General features: G+C 40.0%; 1 protein-coding gene across 1 annotated transcript; it reads left to right on the top strand.

Moving 5' to 3' along the window:
- The first annotated feature begins 4696 nt into the window (after window positions 1-4696).
- Window positions 4697-21733, top strand: st8sia2 (ST8 alpha-N-acetyl-neuraminide alpha-2,8-sialyltransferase 2). Its single transcript, XM_037767476.1, has 6 exons — window positions 4697-5227; window positions 6681-6737; window positions 8876-9010; window positions 9105-9362; window positions 13799-14092; window positions 18804-21733. Exons 1-6 carry the CDS (start codon window positions 5130-5132, stop codon window positions 19114-19116), a joined length of 1155 nt encoding a protein of 384 aa, XP_037623404.1. The 5' UTR covers window positions 4697-5129; the 3' UTR covers window positions 19117-21733.
- The last annotated feature ends 90 nt before the right edge of the window (window positions 21734-21823 follow it).

The following is a 21823-nucleotide window of genomic DNA, read 5'->3' as shown; positions in this document are numbered from 1 at the left end:
AGGGTCAGGTTGGAGGGAGGGTTTTGATTTAGTGCGTTATGTTGCTTTTACACGGTGCACATTTTATGTGAAGACTGATCAGAGAAGCTTGCACTTGAAATGCTTAAATAAATCAAAATAATGACCAAAGCTGAAGCCCCTCTGACTGCAGCTCTGAGCCAACACTGAGCTCTTTTTTATATTAGTGCCAAGCATTCATCAAGGCCCCTTTTTTCTTTGTCAAACACTATCAAATACAACAAAACACACTCTGCTGGACTGGAATGAATCACATAGTTTCATTAAATCAGAGATCTCACTGGGGATAAAATAAATAATTGATAACGTGTAAACAATAAATAATACATCACAACTTTATTCAAAATGTTAATGTTTGGCTCGTGTACTGAAGCAGCCGCAGAGACAGCCTCTTACGAAAACAACATGTCAGAGTTACTATCGTTTCGGAGCTCTTGTGAATGCAAATATAACAAAAAGAGGAGAGAGAGTATGGTGTGTAAAGTCTAATAATAGCACAGTGACACACTTCAACAAGACAAAAAGCTGCTCTGTGACAACGGTATCAGCAGCATCTGCCTCCGTTAACAACACTCTCTGATACACACCTCGCTCCTGACGCTCGTCATATCAAAGACACACAAAATGCAACTACGAGACGCTGGGAAATGTGTCCTTGTTGAAAGTCAAAACCCACACACAAAAAGAGCAAGCAACCCTCTGAATAGAAGCTGCTGCAGGCAAGAGGTTTCCTCTTTTAATCAAGCGGCGTCAATTAACCTAATGGGTGCTTTAGTAAGACGAACTGTTGCACAACAACTCCAGCAGAAAACATAAAGCAATAAATCCTCCAAGGAGAACTTTGACTTATGTCTTTCTCATACTGTAGAGGGATATGCTGAATATGTTTCAGTGAATATTAATCAAGTGGAGTGAGTTCAACCTGCTGACATTTAGATTTTCATGCCTGGATGCCTGGATTTTTCACACACTGCAGAAGAAGATTTAAATTTTACAATATATGTTAAGTGTCACATCACTTATATAAATGCAGAATATACAAATCAGCATTCGATGGTATCAGATATGATTACCAGGGTGAATATGATGAAGTCTTGTCATTATGCACATGCACTCTCAAGGCTCCAGCTGCACTTTTCACTTCATGTAAATTAGCCCTTTATCCATGTCTATGAAATGCAATTGTGTAGATAATATATGCATGAAATTTGAAAAACAGCCAGAGCTAACGCTTTACATTGCGTTGACTAATTAATGCTTAATTTGCAATTAAACCCAGACTTACCATGTGCCAACCACGTGGTCAGCTATCAGCAATTAGATGATAATAATAAACCATGATTCAGCCGAAGACGTGCGTTTATTTTAGGCAACTATAAAGTCTGACAAGTCCTGAAGGATGATGATGATGATGAACAAATGTCTAATGAAATCTGTGGTTGCTTTAATTATGGCATATTGTAATTTGTTTTTAGTTATTTATGATGTAAGTAGTGACACAACAACCGCTAAAAATGTGGCCACAATGTTCTCACACACTGTAGTTAACTGCACTGAGAGCTTCCAGTGTCGTTAATGTAGCTGTTATAATTAAAATGGCCATTGTGAGCAAAGGTTTGTAACTTATAGATAATTAAAATGTGAACATGTGTTTACTCAATGCTTAATGGCTGGTTAATTAAGCAGCAATTAGTGAACTCTGATGTACTTTGTTGCTCTAAAGTGAAATGGGTCTTAGCTGTAACTCCAACATTAACATTTAATGTGCTGGAGGTGCGGCAAACATTTGAGCAGGAAACTGCAGGAAAGAGCAAACATGCCCAGCTAGCTTTTTTCAGGATAAACATATGCTTTAGAAAATATATAATCAAAGGAAATTGTAGACACAGCAGAGCCGGTGGTAGTGGCGGTATTACAAAGATATATGGTCTGATGCATTTCTTTTGCCAAGATCAGCAGTCCTGCCATTTTGTTAGAGAACAAAAAAAAAACTGAAATACCCTGAGCGATGCAAAAGAACTGAGAAACGGGAGCTTCAAAAACATTTTTTTTTTTTTAAATGATAGCGGTGTCCAATATTCATTACTTAGTGGGAATATCTCAGCGTAAAATGAAAAGAAAGAAAAGTTCTATTACTTTCGTCTTATTCCAAACTATTGAAGTTAACTGCAACAAAGACCAGCATCAGGATTTAGATCCTAAATACTAATAACAACAATGTTAAAAATCCTGCACTCAAAATCCTACCTAAGTAAAAGTACAAAAGTATTCACTTATTGTTGCAGCTAGTGGAGGTGGGGCTAGTTTTAACTGCTTTATATCCGGTCCAGTGGTTCCCAATCTAGAGGTCAAACCCCCTCCAAAGGGTCACTAGATGAATCCGAGGGGTCGTAAGATGATTAATTGGATTGGAAAGAAGAAAAGAACAAACGTTTCTATTGACTTTCCTCTAATTTTTGCTCTTTGGTGAAATATTGGATTATTTGACCTATTTGGGTCTTGATCAGCTCTATAAATGAAACCATCTGAGAAGTTTAGAGGAGAGATCAGTCTTTGGTGGAACTGGAGACCAAGGGTTTACATGCAAAAAAAAGAAAAGATTGGGACTTACTGGTTTAATCTTGAACATTGCATATGCTTATTATGTGTTTTTATGTAAAATATTAAGTTAATAAGTGCTTAGTTTGATATTCAGAGCATTAATCTATCAGCAAACAGCTATTAGCTATGTAAAGATATAGAGGAGTAATGTCTACCTGAGCAGAGAATGAAGTCACTCCCTCTGTGTGTGTGTTGTAATCAGAGCTTTTCCTTGCTTTGTGTGCTTTTAGTGCATGTGAGCGTGCCTCTCTGGCTAGCTCACGGCCGCCGCTCTGCACTGCACTCATATGGCGGTTACAGCTTATAACGCCGTCCCGACTGACGACGTTGTCTGAGAAGCGTAACCAAAGGACGTATATTGCCAAGAAGTGAAAGTCAATTGTTCGTTCCATTGCAACATCAGCGCCCAGCAGCAAAAAGACATTTTGGACTGGAAACAACTACCCAGTAAAACGTCCACCTAAAAAGTGCCGTACAAAAGTAAAACAAAATTATTTATAATTTATTGTCATATTCTACCAAAATGGCCTGTGTTGAACAATAAAATATTCTAAATATAATAAGCGTTTTCAGTCCAAAATAGCAGCAGCGGCTGGAACTGCAGTTGTGCGATGCAATTGGCTCAATTTCGGCGAGTGCAGACTGCGCATGTGTTGTACCTCAAAGATATGACGCGCTGATGACATGTGACATCTCCTCTTTTTGCTCTCCTTGAGGCTCAACATCGCCATGTTGAGATGTTTTCATTTCATGTCTGAAATCTAGTGGGGTAGAAGTATAACATATACAAAAATGTAAATACTCAAATAAAGTACCAGTACCTTAAACTTGTACTTAAGCACAGCACTTAAAGCAGCAGTCGGTAGAAATGGAGCAAATATGATTTAAAAAAGTTATTTTTATAAAACGGTAACTATAGCCTGACAGTAGTGCATGAGACAGGTAATCTGAAAAAAATCATGTGCCTCTGTGTCCTCCGGTGCTCCTAACGGCATCTGCAGGATTTCACAGACCAGGAGAAAACAACCAATCAGAGCTGATCTGGAGTCTGCCGTCAAACTAGGCAGCGCTGATCAAATACGAATGAATATTCTGTTACTGTAATGAGTATTTCATTCTCGCCTCAAATGTTTTAAGAATCATCTTGTAGTGTACTGTTTAGCTGTAAAACGAGAAAGTTTGTGCCCCGGCAGCCCTGTTGAGATCAGTTGAGGAAATACCAAGCACCGCCCACCAGCCAGAGCACAGCCAATAGGAACGCTCTCTCTCTGAAATGACCTTTGATTGGCCAAATTCTCCCGTCACGGCATGAAAACAGAGCCATGAGGAGGCGCCGAAGTCTCTCAGAGCCCTTGAATTACAATAAGCTGAAAGGTTATAATTAATTTTTTTTATGCCAGAAAAATGTTGCCTACTGAAGCTTTAATGTGCTTTATTGTTATTATCCTCCACCACTGGTGACCAAAGCTATAAAAAGATGTCCCCATTTAATCCAGTCTACTGGGGCTCACTCCCTGTGTTTGGTGGCCACATGAGAGCCTCATTGACCTCTATTTAAAAAATTAAGGCTATATCACAACCCACTCTGTTTGGATGTGTCTAGTTGGTTTGGATAACCAAATATACAAAACATATAAAACACAAACAAGGCTCCAAATTCCCTCCCTATATCCAACCCACATACAAACTGAAAAAGAACCATATACTCAAAGGGAGTACAGGCTAATTAACTATCAATTGAATTAAAAAGGATATAGAAAAAAAAAAAATTAAATACACAAATAAAGAAATCATAAATAAATAATGAGATGCGGTGCTCTGACTTATTCAGATGACTAGTAATGATGTATCAAGTCTGACAATTTTGTTACATCAAATCTAAAACATAGGTGTTGGTAAGGAGTCCATATAGGTTAAATAGGGTTGCCAAATCTTCAGAAAGGTGTGTGTATTCATTTCTCAGGGTATATATGTGATCTTTTCAAGTGGAAAGCAGCTGTTCATTTGTGCAAAAACCTGCCTCCTGATGCACCTGTACTGCAGTGTTACAGTGAGCACCTGGAGGAGGAGGAGGGTGGTGGGTAAGAGATGTAGTAGCTGCGCCTTTAAGGCTGCATGTGGTCTCTCTCCATCTCTCTCTCTGCTCCCATGGCAGGCAGGCAGGCTGTGGAGGTGCACGCTTTCAAAGTTTGACTGGGGAATAGAGGAGGCACCGGTGGAGAAACAAGCAGCAGCAGCATCGAAACACACACAACACACACACACACACACACAGCAGGGAATGAGCATCTGAAAGAGAGAAGAGAAGAGGAGAACCGCACAGTCTGCTGGGAGTGTCCGATAATAAGAACAATGGGAGAGAGACAGACGGCCGAGCAGGATTTTTTTTCTCGATGTGTAAAATGAAGAAACACAAGAAGGTTAATGTGAGCCAGTGTTAGCTGGAAGGAGGGACTCCTGGCTGCAGCCTCCTCCTCCTCCTCTCCTCTTCCTCCTCCTCCTCCTCAGCCATGCCGCTGGTATTGCGCACGCTGTTGTTCGGCTTTGTAACGCTGCTCGTTGTGCTTTTGATCATAGATGATATTGCAGAAGTGGAGAAAGAAACTGCGTAAGTAGCCCATTTGCTTATTCCCCCCCACCTCCCCCCATGCATGCATTGTGAGTGTGTCCATTGTTTCCTCTTGTCCAGCAGCTTTATTTCCTCTCACAGGACTGGATCTGTGAAGTGGTGGAGGTGGTGTTGGTGTTGGTGGGATGAGGGATGAGGGAGAAAGAAAAAAAAAGAATAAATGAGTGAAATAAATGAGTTGAGTGGAAGTTGAATGTGTAGTATTTAAGATTTGTTTCTACATTTGTAACACTTGGGTGCAGCAGTAGCAGCTGTTCCCGACAGCAGCCTGCCAAGGGTCTCCAAGGATTAGGCTATTTGTCTTGCAGCAGCCTGCATGCAGGATGGGATACATTTACACTATAAGAGAGTCTGTGTGTGCATGTGGGGGATGTGTGTGTGTGTGGGAGAGAGAGAGAGAGAGAGAGAGAGAGAGAGAGAGAGAGGGTGAGGGGGGGACAACAGATTGGAAACAAACCCCTCTTTCTTTTTCTTTTCCATTTTCAGACTTTGAAATGTTGAGCAGTGCAGCAGAAATTCTTCCCTGCCCCACTTGCATTTGACCCGCAAGAAAATGCATTCTCAATTTAGCACCAAAAATACTTCTGTCACACACACACACACTCACACAAAACCAAACCAGACCTCACCAGTGCAACATGAACATCCTTCTTCTTCTTCTTCTTCTTGCTCTCATCATTATCACCACTGCTCTAAAGATGTGCTGTGTGTGCTACCTACCTGAATTGCACAAAAAAAAAAGCTTTTTTGGATCCTCACATTTCCCCTTCAGCATTCACATTTTGTTTTGAATGCAATTACCCGGCTGTGGCTCACGTTGTAATGAGGTCATATTGGTTTGTGGTTCGCCGTGGGAGAGGAACCAGAACCAATTCAACTCCTGCATAAACGCAGCTTAACACAATCCCAACAATATATTTAAAGCCACCACCAGCGTTGTAAAACGAGTGAGACGAACGGGCCCACCTGTCTGTCAGAGAAGCCGCTCTTCTGTTTCTCGCTTTTAAGACAAAGCGTGTCATGATTTTTACCACATGTGACCAAGGTCATGATTGCAAAACAGGCCGATATGAATGCACATACAGTGTGTTTACTGTAAATGCATATTGGCTGGCGTCTTCAACACCCCTGTAAAACAGATTGCGCACTTCCCTGAGAATAGAAAACCTCCTTTCAGTATAATGGGGCTCCATTAAGGCCACATTTCTCCTCATTACATCAGCAAATGGGCCCACAGTGGATTGCTTTAAAAACGCCTTGGTGCACGCTTTGCACCTTTATTCTCTCGTCTTAAAAGACGGAAGTGTACACGCCTGGTATTGAATACCGTGGGTGGGTTATCGTTACAGGATATGATTACAGGAATCATCAGTCCATTATCAACCAAGGTTTCATGATTCATAATTCAATCTAAATCTTTATTTCTTTCTAGAAATACCGGACATTCAAAGAGGAAGAACTTGCACCGGCTCATCCCTAAACCGCACAGGTCTGAAATCCAATTATCTCCACGCACACACACACGCACATATACATATATACCCGATATACATATACATATTGCTGTAGACCACCAGTGATGAGCTCACTGCTCTTCCTATATAATTTTTATAGTTGGCATTGGTCATTTGATTCCGTTGCAGTCTTGACAGTGAGTCATTCACAGCGAGCGTCTCATTACTTTTTACAGCGAGAAGGCAGCTGCTATAAATACCCATCAATGTGGTGGTGGTATCCGTGTGATAGCGAAAAACATCTGCCATACATATCTGCTGAATTAAAAATGCTGTGTTTCAAATAACATCAACTTTATTGCATTTAAGACTCATTGGAGCTGAGTCAATGGAAGTCAATGTTGTTCATATACCAGTGGAGAAAGTATTCAGACCCTTTGATGAAGTAGGAATACCCCGTTACAAGTTAAAGTCCTGCATAATAATGTACATAAGTATTGTCGCTAAAATGTATTTAAAGTATCGAAAGTGCACTGCCCCCATGTTATATCTGTTTCAGTTTTATTTGTCATATGCAGGTTAACACGGGGTCAACGGTGCAATGACATGTATAGGATGAGAGAACAGGTCAGCTCAGCAATAACAGCAATAGTCACGTAAGATAAAATAGAAAGAATAAGAAAGAATAACATTAATAAGATAAAGTGATAAGTTGTAAGACAAAAAGTGATAAATAAAACAAAAAGAGAGTACTATATACAGCGACAGTATCTCCAACAGTATTGTACAAATAGAATGAGATATATAGGTTATGAGAATGCAACAAGATAAATGGATAGCTAAATAAATATATACATTTTGTTCATATACAGTGTTGGAGAAAGAATACCTCTATGTAAAAAATACTCAATTACAAGTAAATATCCTGCATAATAAGGTACATAAGTATTGTCGCTAAAATGTATTTAAAGTATCGAAAGTGCACTGCCCCCATGTTATATCTGTTTCAGTTTTATTTGTCATATGCAGGTTAACACGGGGTCAACGGTGCAATGACATGTATAGGATGAGAGAACAGGTCAGCTCAGCAATAACAACAATAGTCACGTAAGATAAAATAGAAAGAATAAGAAAGAATAACATTAATAAGATAAAGTGATAAGTTGTAAGACAAAAAGTGATAAATAAAACAAAAAGAGAGTACTATATACAGCGACAGTATCTCCAACAGTATTGTACAAATAGAATGAGATATATAGGTTATGAGAATGCAACAAGATAAATGGATAGCTAAATAAATATATACATTTTGTTCATATACAGTATTGGAGAAAGAATACCTCTATGTAAAAAATACTCCATTACAAGTAAATATCCTGCATAATAATGTACATAAAGTATTGTTGCTAAAATGTATTTTAAGCACCAAAAGTACTCCTTATGCAGTAAGCTGCCTTTCAGTTTTTTATTTGTCATATGTAGGTTAACACGGGGTCAACGGTGCATTTAAATGTGTAGGATGAGAAATCAGTAAAAGCAATAGTGGCATCAGATAAGGTAAAATGACAATAATAAGATTGGATAACATTAATAAGACAATGATAAGATAAAGTGAAAATAAGTTGTAAGAAAAAAAGTGAGAAATAAAACAAAAATAGAGTACTATATACATATGAAAATGAGGATTGTGTGTAAAAGTAAGTGACAGTATTTCCAACAGTATTGTACAAATGGAATGAGAAAGAGGAATGAGATAAATAGATGGCTAAATAAATAACTATATCAATATAATTAATATATATTATATGATCTCTATGTATGTAAAATCTTACTGTACAACGTAGTTAGTAGTGCACAAGTGTAGTGCAGTAAAAATATAATAAATGTAGCATAAAAGAGTAAAGCTTTAGTTACTTAAGACAACATTTGCAGCAACAAGTGTTACATTCCACCACTGTTTGTATAACACAAAATCACAAATTAGTCTCAGAAGGATTTCTAATGTTCTGTACAACATACGACACCCTCTGTTCTTAGATTGGAAAAACAACCCTTAAATTAGGAGGGAAAAAATAGGGATAAATTCACACAATACATGTACAAACAACGAGGCTTTTGTTTCTTATTGATCTTTAATAGTGTGTCAATAACATGACTTTCCGTTCTCATTTAGAAAAGCTACAGCACATCCGACTTCTTTGACGAGATCGAGCAAAGACGTGAATCATCTCGGCTCGAGCTACAACAACACCGTCAAGCTCTCGACAAACAGCTGGACCTTCAACAAGACCCTCTCCAACCTCATCAGGCACACTCATCACTTTCTTATATCAACACAGTTTCACACCCGACCGAGCGGAGGCTTTCATAACTAGCGTGTGTTATTTTTCTCTTTTTCACAGAAAGAATATTCTGCGGTTTCTGGATCCAGAGAGAGACATCTCTATTCTGAAGGGCACGCTGAAGCCAGGAGATATCATCCACTATGTGTTTGATCGCCACAGCACCACAAACATCTCAGAAAATCTCTACCGTCTTCTGCCAACCGTATCCCCCATGAAGAACCAGCATCACAGGCGCTGCGCCATTGTAGGGAACTCTGGGATCCTGCTGAACAGCAGCTGTGGACCCGACATCGACTCTCACGACTTTGTTATCAGGTATTTTTTTTTTCCCTCTTCGCAAAAAAAAATGATTTCAGGTTTGGAAGTCTTCCACTTGGAATAAATCATAAAACATGAGAGTCAGAGTTGTCCCGTAATTGAAATGGATTGGCACATTAGTTTCAGTTTTAGGTTTATCTCACTTTACTGAGAGCATAATTCACATTGGAATGATAATCACTTTCTCCAGTTCTCGGTTTAATTCAGGTTTAGCGTTGGCGCTCACACAGCTGGAAATATATTAATTGCACTTTTGAAAAAGCTGTCAAAGCTTTTTAATGATTTAAAGCTGGAAATGAGCTGCCGGACTGAGAGCAATTAAATGCATGATTATACATTTATACTGACATTTTGAAAAGGCCTTTACATCCTGCAGAAAGACATTGGGCTTTTCAAAGAAAAACCCCGTCGCTCTCAGGGGGTCCTGCTCTCATTTACCACAGAGTTGTGTTTGTGAAGCCATCACCCGGCTCTGTGTTGTGTTTAAGGAGTCGCTGAGTGGGTTATTTATCACTATTCATGCTTGTCATTGGAAGAAAGTAAATCTGTCTAGGGTTATATTATAATGGAAGATGCAAAACAACAAGTGTTCTGGCTCGGGATTCTGTGTAGAGCAGAACAATCTTAACAAAAGAGGTATCTACTGTGAGAAACATCCTCTAATAAATCAATTATTTTAATGTTGTTGCATAAATGGAGCAGGAAGTAGCCGTCTGCCGTAGCGCCTCATTGAGCTGATTGATCGATGGCTCAATAGGCCTCAAAGTCCTCATGCGTCCCCTTTTTTATTCTGAAATTGATTCTGTTGTCTGCACGTTTTGTCTTCTCTAAGTGCTGCGATGTTATGCTGACGATGAGAGGTCACGATGTCCAGACCACGGCAGCAGCATGATAATAATGCCGGGCCACGGCGGTAATGGTTGGCTGAAGGCAGACAACAGGGAATGTGGCATTTTGAGAAGCTGAGGAATTTGCTCTGGCATTCACGTATCAGATAGAGAGATAATGCCTCGGCTAAATATAGATATCTGCCCTATGCTGGGTCTCCACAAAGTGGGATGGTTCAGTATTTTGGGTTATAGATTATTTCAGCTCGGCGTTGTGATAAGAAACAAACGGAATAATTTGGTGCACTTGAGCAATTTATTGAAACTTACAAAGATAAATTAGTCAGCTGATGGTGCACATTTGTCTCACTGCTTTGAAGCAACTGTACATCAGCTGTCATAGTCAACACATTCTCATCCCAACTCGTCACATACGAGGCGCTTCGTCACTCCCCTTTGGCGTCACTTTATTTTTGGCATCAAACCCGCTATAGTTAGGTTTAAGAAAGAACTACATGGTTGGGCTTAAATCTACTACCTGAAAGTGAACGTTGTGAAGACGGGATACAAACAAATTGCTGATTGTAACATAAAAGTGAAACTTAACGCACGGTAGGGATGTGACGGTGAGGAAATTTCCCCCACCGGTTAATAAACTTGTGACAACACCGGTGTTACCGATAACACTGGATATTTACAGCAAAAGATGTCGCTGAATATCTGGAGAGTGCTTACTTTGATCTTTAATGTCAGATGGCTGTCCCCCCCGGTCCAGCTTTCGCTGCGGGGCTGCAGGTTTCCACCCGGCACAGCTGCGCCGCGCACACCAGCTATGAACGGTCCATTCTCCGCACGGCAATTACATCATTAACATTATACCTAACATATAACCTTATAGCATTGGGTTTAAATCTGAAATATTGCCAAATAGGCGATTTTGCATTTCACTTTGACACCAAATCCTCCGCCATCATCTTGTCTGTCAACTCTCTCTCATCCTGTGTTTGTGAAATCTGACTCCTGCTACTCTGCTGAGAGTCCGTACGGAGAAGACACTTTCTCTTTCAGTTTGTAGCGTCCGCCGTCCGACTTTGTATTGATAACACGGCGTTGATTTGTCAAAATGAACTAAATGGGTTTTATTTCTAAAAAAAAAAGCAAGACAACGGTGGCTGTGGTGGGCAAATAATGTAATCAGTGTATGCTCGAACACCGTGTAAAACTGGTAACACCGACCACCACACTCCCGGCGCACTCTGTCGGAGGAGTTACTGTTGCCGTGGATAGGTTTACATTATAGTTAATGGAACACCCGGTGCGTTTCATACCGGCGCTCAAGGTGGCCTTGTGCGGTGTTACCGAATTTTTCTGATGAAACTTGACTGAATAAAATGAATTATCACAAAGCTGAAATGTTGATGTTCTGGAGATGCGTGGTTTTCACTGGACAACAGCCACAAGTGTATGTGTAAATTAGAATATGTTAGGTTATTAAAAATCAGCACTCCTGGTTTGTTTTGCTGCCACGCTGCAGAGAATAGAGATGCTTCACTGTGAAGAAGATAATTACCGGCTTTGTGTTTTCTGGTATTTACTCGGAGGCCGAGGTTAACGGCAATAAATAAACTGCCATCCTGCTTTTCTGCTGAATTTCACTTATATTTCTGCTCTATTTCACTCCTGGTAGACGATTGTGTCAGGCAAACAGTTTGACTAGCTTGAGGACATGAACAGATGGATGGTAAATTGAAGGGAAAAGCAAAATACAAGTGTGTTAGTATGAGATGCTGGAAGATCTTTGAAAAGGTATATATCTGAAGTTAATTACTGCAGAGTGGCAGGCAGCTTTAGTCACTTAAATCCGCTCATGAAATTAAATACCTGTCACAATAACGCTGGTTTACATCATCATTCAAATTTCATTAAAGCTGCAGTTGTTGAGGAAATATGATAAAAAGTTATGTTTATAAAATATTCACTATATTCTGATCGTAGTGCATGAGACAGATAATCTGTGAAAACAAAAACATGTTCATCTGTGTCCTCCTAGAACTCCTAGTTTTCCATGTTGAAAACAGTCAAGCCAAAACCAAGCACCGCCCACCGGCCGGGACACAAACTTTTACACTAAAATATGTTTCTGATAATATTTGAGGTGAGAAATAGGCATTACAGTAACAGAATCTTGATTCATATTTGATCAGCGCTGCCTAGTTTGACCATTTGATCAGGGTTTGCCAGTTTAGCGAGCAGTGATTGACAGCTGCCGTAGAGACTGCTCGGCTCTGATTGGCTGTTTTCCTTCAGCGCTGTGAAATCTTACAAATGTCATCAGGAGCACAGGAGGCAGAGTGACAAGATTTTTTTCACAGATTATCTGTCTCATGCACTGCTGTCAGGATATAGTGACCGTTTTAAAAAATAACTTTTTATCATATTTGCTCAAAGTTACCAACTGCAGCTTTAAGGGCATGTATGATTGAAGTGTAGATTTTGGGGCTTTCGTTTAGTGTAAGCTCACTGTGAAGACCACAGAACATGAACTGCATGCACATTTTCATATTTATCAAACCATTCAGTGACCCCTCACGTCCTGCATTAATTACATCTGCATTAATGTTTCTCCACTCTTTTATTCAAGTTTTCCCTTTAACTTGTCGCCCATATGTACATGTCATATGTTTAACAAACCAAATGAGGCAACAAGCTCCGATCGCTGTCTTTATACTAAGTTTCTGAAATCAAAAGTCTGTTGAATTTTCTGAATTCTTCTGAGTTTTAAAAATGTTATTAAGTAATTAACAACAGCTCACTACACACAGAGACATTTCAGGCTCTGTCTCAGCGCGTGTGTATTAATACAAAGAAGAATATGTTGTGAGTGCTCACTCTATATGGGATGGGGTGTAACGACCGATATATCGATTCAATGATCAACGATCCAATATCAACGATGCAAAGTGAAAATATTGATGCGTATGTCATCTTTAAAATACACCTTTATTTTGAAATTCCCACTTTATATTTATTCTTTTTATTAAAAAGAATATATATTTTTTTTCATTTAAATGTCTGGAAGAGCTCAGTAATAAAATTGTCAAATCATATTTTAGTTAGGGTTGTGATTGTGATGTGATATAAATTTAACTGATTGTGTCAAATGGACATAATATATCGTCTCATATCGATCCCAAGCCCCTGAAATGAATTAAATCGTATTGTAGCACACTTTGTAATATCAACAAATATCGTATCGTTGTCCAAAGAATCGATATAATATCGTATCGTGATGAAGCTTGTGATTTACACAGCTATGTTGTAGCTTTATCAGTCACTGAATCTGAACTGAAAGGGAAACTTGTGGTATAATCAGCACTGTTCACTATACGATAGACTTGTCCCCTCCAAAGAACTTTCATTAGATGAAGCTGGTTTGAAGCTGTGTTGGTTTCTCATCATGGTCGTACACTTCATTGAGAAACTTTGCTTCATGTTCGCAGACGTGTACGGTAAAGAGACGTGTACGGTAAAGAGGTTCAGATTTAAAAGACAAGAGAAAGCACATAGTAAAGGAAATTGAGTGACGTGTAGTTTGCTTGTTCTAAGGTGTAACCTGGCACCGGTGGAGGAGTACTCTCAGGACGTGGGGCGGCGGACCAACTTGGTGACCATGAACCCTTCAGTGGTGCAGCGGGCCTTCCAGGACCTGGTCAGCGAGGAGTGGAGGGATCGCTTCCTGCAGCGGCTCCAAAGCCTCAGCGGCAGCGTGCTGTGGATCCCGGCCTTCATGGCCAAGGGTGGAGAGGAGCGTGTGGAGTGGGCCCTTCGTCTCATCCTGCTGCACACCGTGGACGTACGCACCGCCTTCCCATCGCTGCGCCTTCTCCACGCTGTCAGAGGGTAAGATGCTGCTCAGTACTGCTCCTGGTTAAGAACACCTGTGAGCAGCATAATGAAGGGGTCGTCTGGCTCTAATCTGCAGCTATTTTTAAACCGAGCATTAAAGCTACTCCGTCTCTCTTCGCTCGGTGTGCACCTGGAGTCGTTCCACCGAATCTGTCTAGATCAAGTGTGAAATCTCTCTTTTGTGTGTTTGATTCTGAGTTTGAGTCTGTGCATTCCAACACCCAAACCTCCCTACTATTTAGTACGCCAGAAAAAGATTTAGTATGTCAAAAATACCATTATACACATACTACATCCGGTGGCATGTTGCAGTATGCAAGCCAGCATGCTTTTCTGGTTATCAGAATGTACTTTGTAAGGACAGCTGGAGTATATACTAAAAGTAAAAAGAAAAAGTATGTCATTTGGAACGCAGCCACAGTTCAAGTAGACATATCGGTCTATTTTATGATTTATTTGTCATTCATCAATCATTTTGGGAACAGCACTTATTTGCTTTCTTGCGGCGAGTTAGATGTGAAGGTCAATACTGCTCTCTCATTTGTCTGTTAAGTAAGAAGCAGGAGCCAGGAGATGGTTAGCTTAGTGTAAAGACTGGAAACGGGGGGGGGGGAGCTAGATCAGTTGAAAGTTCAAAAACATGTCTACCAACATCTCTAATGCTCTCTAGTTATCACATTGTTTCTATGTTTAAAGGAACATTGTATATTAATATATTATTCATTATTTTATTTTAATGTGTAATATTCATAACTATGTTTTCATTAGTGTTTAATCACCTGAAACTAAGAATTATGTTTTCATTAGCTTAGAATGAGCCCTTCATATCTACATAGGGAGCAAGTCCTCTTCATGTAGTCCTCCATGTTGCTCTGTCATGTTTCTGCTGTAGCCCAGAACGGACAAACCAAACACTGGCTCTAGAGAGAGACTTTCATGTTTTTACGTTACACTCTTGTGTACGTAAAACGTTTTTACGTTACACTCTTGTGAAACTGCGGAAACGTGAGCCGCAGTGTGCAAAACCGTGGTACCGCCAGTGGCCATCTGACTTTTCCTAAAGTAGTGTTATTATGGTAAGGACGGCGTTACCACGGTTTTGCACTCGGCGGCTCACGTTACCGCAGTCTTGGAAAGGGAGGAGTGAGTGGAGGGTTACTCAGTCGGTTGCAATCTGCAACCACACCACCAGATGTCACCAAATCCTACTCACTTTACCTAATCTTAATCTGCACACAAGCAGAAATGTTACAAGACCAAGAGTTTACAACCACACTAGCAGCTTTGTGAGGCTGAACCAAGCCCCCAGGAAGAGCGCTGGTCGTGGATCCCAACTTCCGTAGTGGCCAAACGGCGATACTACAACTTCCATGTCCGTCACGTGATGCCATTGGGCCCAAAAATACTTTTTCCCACAGACTTATATTGGGAAATAGACGTCTGTAACTCAGAGGATTTTTTTTTTTTTTTAGGTAAATCAACTTCCCACAAACACTTTACGAACACTTCAATGGCCCTCATTTAAATCAATAGCTATTATTTAAATCATTAGGTCCTAAAAGTTGTAAAATTCACTAATAGCCGAATCCAGAGTTATTTCCCTTCCTCCGTTCATGTGAATGAGACCCAGATCGAGGCTGGACCGAGGGTCGGGAGGCGGAGTTAGCAGGCCGTGACGACACCGTGACGGTTGTTACCCCGTGACCGAGCCATGTGACCATGTGGGAAAAGTCAGGGGATCACAAAAGTCAGTAATGTTCATCTGCTGGGGACCGTGAATGAATTTCATTCCAGTTCATCCAATATTTTTTTAGATATTTCAGTCTGGACCAACGTGGTGGACAGACCGACCAACACAGTGATTGATATTTCCTCCTTTAGAGCCGCGAACCCGGCTAAAAACAAAAGCTGTGCTTTTACGGGGAGTCCCATGCTTTGACTATTTCTTGGTGATCAACAGCAATGACTTCCCGGAGTCTTGTCGTCACTGTGAGGTTACCAGGCAACCAGCAGTAACACTACATAGAAGTGCGGATAAACTGTTGTTCTTGGTTATCGATCCTCTCAGTTAACTCTCTGCAAGAAATCAAATAAGCACATTTCCCCAAATGTCAAGCTATTCCTTTAATTGAAGCTCACTTCTTCTGACACTGACCACTCGGTGTTCATTCTCAGCTTTTGTGCATTGATTTTGACGCTGATTTACTGCCAACATTTATGAAAATGCTTCATGAAGAGATTAATTTGCCGTTTGTTCAAATTATGTCCAAAAATACTGCTTACTTGTGAGCTCCAAATTGTGTTATTTAGATATTGTATTTGACAGTGGCTCAGGAATAGCACAGATAATAAGTAAGTAGCATAACAGGACTTATATATTTAGTTAATCTTTATTATTTGCGTTGATTAGAACTGGATCTTTTTTGAGGAAATGTTTTTGCAGATCTGTTAAATACAGCCTCCATAGCCTTTAGGCTGTTATAAAATCCCTCTGTGCAGTTTTTGTAGCTGTCCTTGCTTCTCTCTCTCATCACGACCAGACTCTGCTCGGGATCTTTCCTGCTTTGTTAAAAGCCTAACAGCCACCGCTGGTCAGTGACCACATTATGCCATTTAGTATGCCCCAACTAACACCCTAATTGTGAAAGGGGTAGAACTGGGCCATTACTTTAGTAGTTAACAGTCTGTTTGATCCGTGTTTTACAAGAGAAAATAATTCACCTGAAATCGTCTTGTAGATGAAACGCATGCCTTTTTTTCCTTTTTATAGTGCTGTCTGATAAATGCTCCACCTGACCTTGTCCTTTTCTCAGTAACACTGAACTTTAATTCCCCATCATGTGCAGTGGAGGACAAAGGATCCGCTCATATTCACTCCAACCAAATGCTACATCAGACTATTTCACTGCTAATTAGGCCGTCTCTCCTCTTGCTTGTTAAAATGCTGATCACCTGCTGTAGTGTTTGGTTGGACTGTAAACCTGCCCTCTGGAGTTTGCCCTTCACGGCACACGAGCTGCTTTAAATAGTACAACCTCTGCATCTCAACACGACCTTCCGCACGAACCACAGCGTGCACGCAGCCAGAGGAGGCAGCAACAGCCTCGAGGCTGGAGGAATGGGCGAGTGACTGGAAAGGAAAATGAAGTTGGGGCGATTGAACGTCTGACCACCTGTCCCTGGAGCTGCTCCTGAGGGCGGCATGCGGCAACTCACTGTCTATTATCGGAGCTCCTAGGTCACGTAGAAGAAGTAGAGGAATACAATTGTGCAGAGCAGCGCTAGCGTGTGCAGTTCTGTTTAACATGCTGCTTCTGAACCGCCACATATCCACCTGAACAAGTAATGAAACATTCAAGAGTTATTTTTAAGAAACATAGAGTAAAATCTGCCAATGTGGTGAGATCAATTTATGTAGTTTCCATCATTGCATAATGCCTTTCTCTGGAAACTAGACAAATAGAAATAATTTGTTTCCCGTGCAGATGGCTGCACTAGACTCTTGGGCCAGGAAATGTGTGGAATGATTTTGTTTTAGTGTGTTCAGCATAGGGCTGAGAAGAAACAATTCTTTTATTGTCAATCTGTACTGATGGAAAAGATATCCGCACACTTAATCTATGCAGTAAGTGTGCGGCTATCTGCTCCATCAGTTTGGACTCATTGATGCTTCCAGCACCTGAGCAAAGATTAAGCCAGGTGGAGAGGTGGACATCCTGCATTATTGTCTATTAGTACAGCACAATTAATCAAAACTTTATCGAAAACGCAATATGGGCTAATGAATTTTCAAATCGCAGGATGATTTTTGTTAGAGGCGAAATGTGTGTCGTTGAATATCACATCATACTCTACAAACTTGACAAATCTTTGTTTGGTACAGATCCGCACCAAAATCACACCATAATCATCTGAATATGTTTGTCAATGAAAATGAGAATTATGATGTGAAAATGATCGAACACTCTAATATCGCAAATCATATCACAAGTGCAATATCAGTCAAAATATTCGCAATTAGATATTTTTTCAGAAGCGCTATTGTCAAAATGTGATTTCCTAGACCCTAAAAATGGCATCTTCTGATTGCTTATTTTGTCCAATCAACAGTGCAAAACCCAAATATTCATTTTATAATGCTACAAAAGAGAGAAAACTAGCAAATCTTCACATTTCAGAAGCTGGAACCAGAGAATATTTACGACTTAAACAATTCATTTTCTATCAAAATTGACTTTCAATATAATTAATCGACCAGCTGCTTCAGCATTAGTAGACCACTAGACTAAATGACTTGTTAAGTGGGACATTTTTTGCAGTGCATCCACTGAGAAGAAGAGACAAAAAGATAAGTTATTGATTATCTGTGAGCAGACGGTCCTTGAAGCAGCAGCAGCTTGGTGGTCTGCAGCAGAGAAACATATCCGGCAGGCTTTAAATTTTTACTTAGTGTGTCTTGTTAGGATTCAGCTCCAGTCTGTGTGCTCCGGCATGCTGTATATCTGGATTAATATCAAATCCCAGAGAGAGGACGGTCTTATAGAGGAGATAAGTGTTGCTTCCTAGTGAATACTGACTTTAGTGTGCTACCTAGAAAAGAGCTCGGAGACCTTGAACATATTCTCCCTTCTGCAGTATTTCTAGATGACAGTTATCGAACCATTGGATGCAGTTTATCACACACACTGTATGTCTTTGTCAACAGGTATTGGCTAACCAACCATGTCCACATCAAGCGTCCGACCACCGGGCTCCTCATGTACACGATGGCCACTCGCTTCTGTGAAGAGATCCATCTTTACGGCTTCTGGCCCTTCCCACTCGACCCGCAGGGCAAACCGGTCAAATACCACTACTACGACACCCTAAAGTACGAGTACACGTCCAGCTCCAGTCCTCACACCATGCCTCTGGAGTTCAGGACCCTGAGCGCGTTGCACAGACAGGGGGCGCTCCGGCTCCACACTGGGACCTGTGACGCAGACAGGAGACCACAGAAGGAGCTCCAGAGCAAATAGCGGTAAGGAGGATCTCCTTGGAAACCACTTTGACTCTGTACAAACAGTTTTTTCTTGCTACCGAACTTTTATGAAACTTGAATTAACTTATTTTCAGTAATTGGAATGAACTTTTTTTCTATTTCAAGCTCTTTTACTGACTTGTTCCACTGGTGTGTTTTACCTTTTAATGAGATTTCTATGGCAACCTTTAAAATAATGAGACCCTTTTTCTGCTGGAACTGCTCATGGAGGTCCTGTCATGTCCATCTGTTGGCCCTTTATTTTTCTTAAACAGATCATTTTAAAAAGCCCATCCAGGTTTCAAGTATGGTTATAAATTATGGACATATTTTTGTTTTCAAAATTTGTCATGAGACACAATCAATTAATTCCCTACTTGATGATATGATAGGGCTCCATTAAGGATGTGTTGTAATTTACCCAGCAGGTCAACATCATTAAGAGCTGCTGAATTAATTTTCCCTTTTTGGGCCACAAGATGGAAGCACTTAATAATCAGGGAGAATGATGATGAAAGAAAAAAATTATGATGAAACACGTGTTTTTTTTATGACGTTCAACTTGTGATAAAAAATTTTCCTCTAATAGATTTTATGCTTTTGTAGCTTCTTATAAAGTACCGTCGTTGGTGTAAAAACAGGTAATTCATAAGCAAAAAAAATCCCAAAAGTCCAGTCATGAGCTGCCATGTGATACAGAAGGTTACCTTGAGAGCCAAACGGAGAAACGGCAGCACGTTGAATTGTATTCTGTGAGGATAAAGAGGGAGTGTACCGGCTGTTCACATAAGAATGTTTGCATAGTCTGAGCCGGCGGTAAACTCGCTCTGTAAACTTTTCTCACAAAGAGCACCAGCCCTGTTTCTGCACTGGAAATGTTGGTAGTGAGGTCAGACAGTAGTTGTGTAGTAATAATAGTAAGAAGAGCTTTTTCTTAAATGAATGTATTGGTGATATTCTTACAAAATGCTGTAAGAAATGAGCCCCTGAATGTGCTTTAAATAAATTCCTAGTTACAGTTTCAGTGCAGTAACACTGAGAAGAGGACGAGCTGATAACTTGTATGCCTTCATTCATTTTAAATGATGTATGAATTATACTTGTACAGTGTGTTTGGGTTAGTATTTAACCGATATAGGTTGATACAGATATTTGTAGATTTTGCCAGTATTTTGTGCCTATAATCAATAAATTAGACCATTTAAAAGTGGACCATTTCATATGCCCAGAAATAAAACTGTTCAGGGTTTATCCAAGGAAATGTGTTACATGACTGTCTTAATAGTGTCACCCACTTCTGAAAGCCAGAGTATATTTTATTTTAGATTTGTTAAGTAATTGTGGTCAGGGAAGAAACTAAAAACCCAAACCAGACTGGTTTCAGTTTAATGCTAGTTTAGATTATATTGGTACTTGTAAGCTCCACCTCAGTAAAAGCCTCAAAGTTCAGTTGCGATTTTAGTTTTTTTTACGAGTTGTCTTGACGCTGACCTTTTTCCCAAACGCTTTGGGTATTTCACCGCAACGAAAATGCGACCTTTAATAAAAATTAGCGGAAGTATTCAAGCTATTCCAAGAGCTAAACAAGTCGCCTCTCATGCGCTTCCAGCCATGTGATTTGTCCATGTTGTTTGGACAGGATTCGTCCGTTGACTTGCACGTAGGCTAACGACACGAGTAAAGTTAAGAATAGACACAAAAGTTTTACTAGAGACGTCAGCAGTCTGCAGAATGAAAGGTTTACTTGTGAAAGCTCGTCTGAGCAACATGGTTAAATTAATTAACCCAGAATCTGGAATTTGCTACAGTTTAAACTTTCTAGTGACCTGTAGTTTCAGCTGAGAAACTGAGGGGATTGTGCTGTATAGTTTTTGTCATGTATACCGTATGTTCCATATAACTCCAGCCAGCATGTGTCAGCTTTTGCATGTTTGGTTTTGTCTCGAAACATACAACTTGAGTATATTTCATTTTTTAGTTCTGAAAATATTCAGTCTGACTCAAGGACATTATAAATGTGCAGTTCTGACAAAGCGAATGTACTTTTTTTGTGGCAGAAAACACAAAAGATCAGAATGGAGAAAAAAAAAAGAACACTTCAAGCCTCTCCCTTAAAACGATTTAACACTTCAAAGGAAGCAGTTTTATTTCAGTAGTGTTTCAAAGAAATGGAAACTGAGGAAACAGCCGTGGGTGCACATAACGTCTCTGTGTCAAAAACACACAAACAGGGACTTGTTTTCAATAAAACAGTTTGAAACATTTAACTTTTTTTGGTTTAAATGTGGGATTAGGGAAATTAGCAACAGGCTCCAAATAGCTACCACAGGGACTTTGATTCATTTTACAACAGGAACTGTCTGCAGCTGATGATTCAGGTCTAATAAAAGTCCAGAATTAGCATCTTTAGATGAGCAGGGTTTTTCCACAATTTCACGCACGACTGAAGATAAAATCAAAGACGTTGGAAAAGGATAACTTGTACACGGGTGACGTACTCCCCTGGGACAAACAGCAGAGGCACATAAATGGATCTGCAGTTTTCTGCACATATACAGTGAAAGATGACACAATACTGAAATGAACAGCGGCCATATAGTCTGATGGAAAACACAGGGAATATATATCAAAAATATGGTTGATTCATATATGATTCAAAAACCTTATCAGACATTCACACATGATCCATGTCGCTTTTATATCCA

The sequence above is a fragment of the Sebastes umbrosus genome, chromosome 4 (assembly GCF_015220745.1).
Source record: "Sebastes umbrosus isolate fSebUmb1 chromosome 4, fSebUmb1.pri, whole genome shotgun sequence".
NCBI lineage: Eukaryota > Metazoa > Chordata > Actinopteri > Perciformes > Sebastidae > Sebastes > Sebastes umbrosus.
Note: the sequence above shows the minus strand (reverse complement) of the source record. Positions and strands in the feature narration are given on the sequence as shown.

Excerpts from the sequence above, each read along its gene's own strand:
- st8sia2 (XM_037767476.1), top strand. The coding sequence starts at position 5,130 with ATGCCGCTGGTATTGCGCACGCTGTTGTTCGGCTTTGTAACGCTGCTC. Across the intron at positions 5,228-6,680 it reads GAAGTGGAGAAAGAAACTGC|AAATACCGGACATTCAAAGA; the intron begins GTAAGTAGCCCA and ends ATTTCTTTCTAG. Across the intron at positions 9,363-13,798 it reads TCTCACGACTTTGTTATCAG|GTGTAACCTGGCACCGGTGG; the intron begins GTATTTTTTTTT and ends GCTTGTTCTAAG.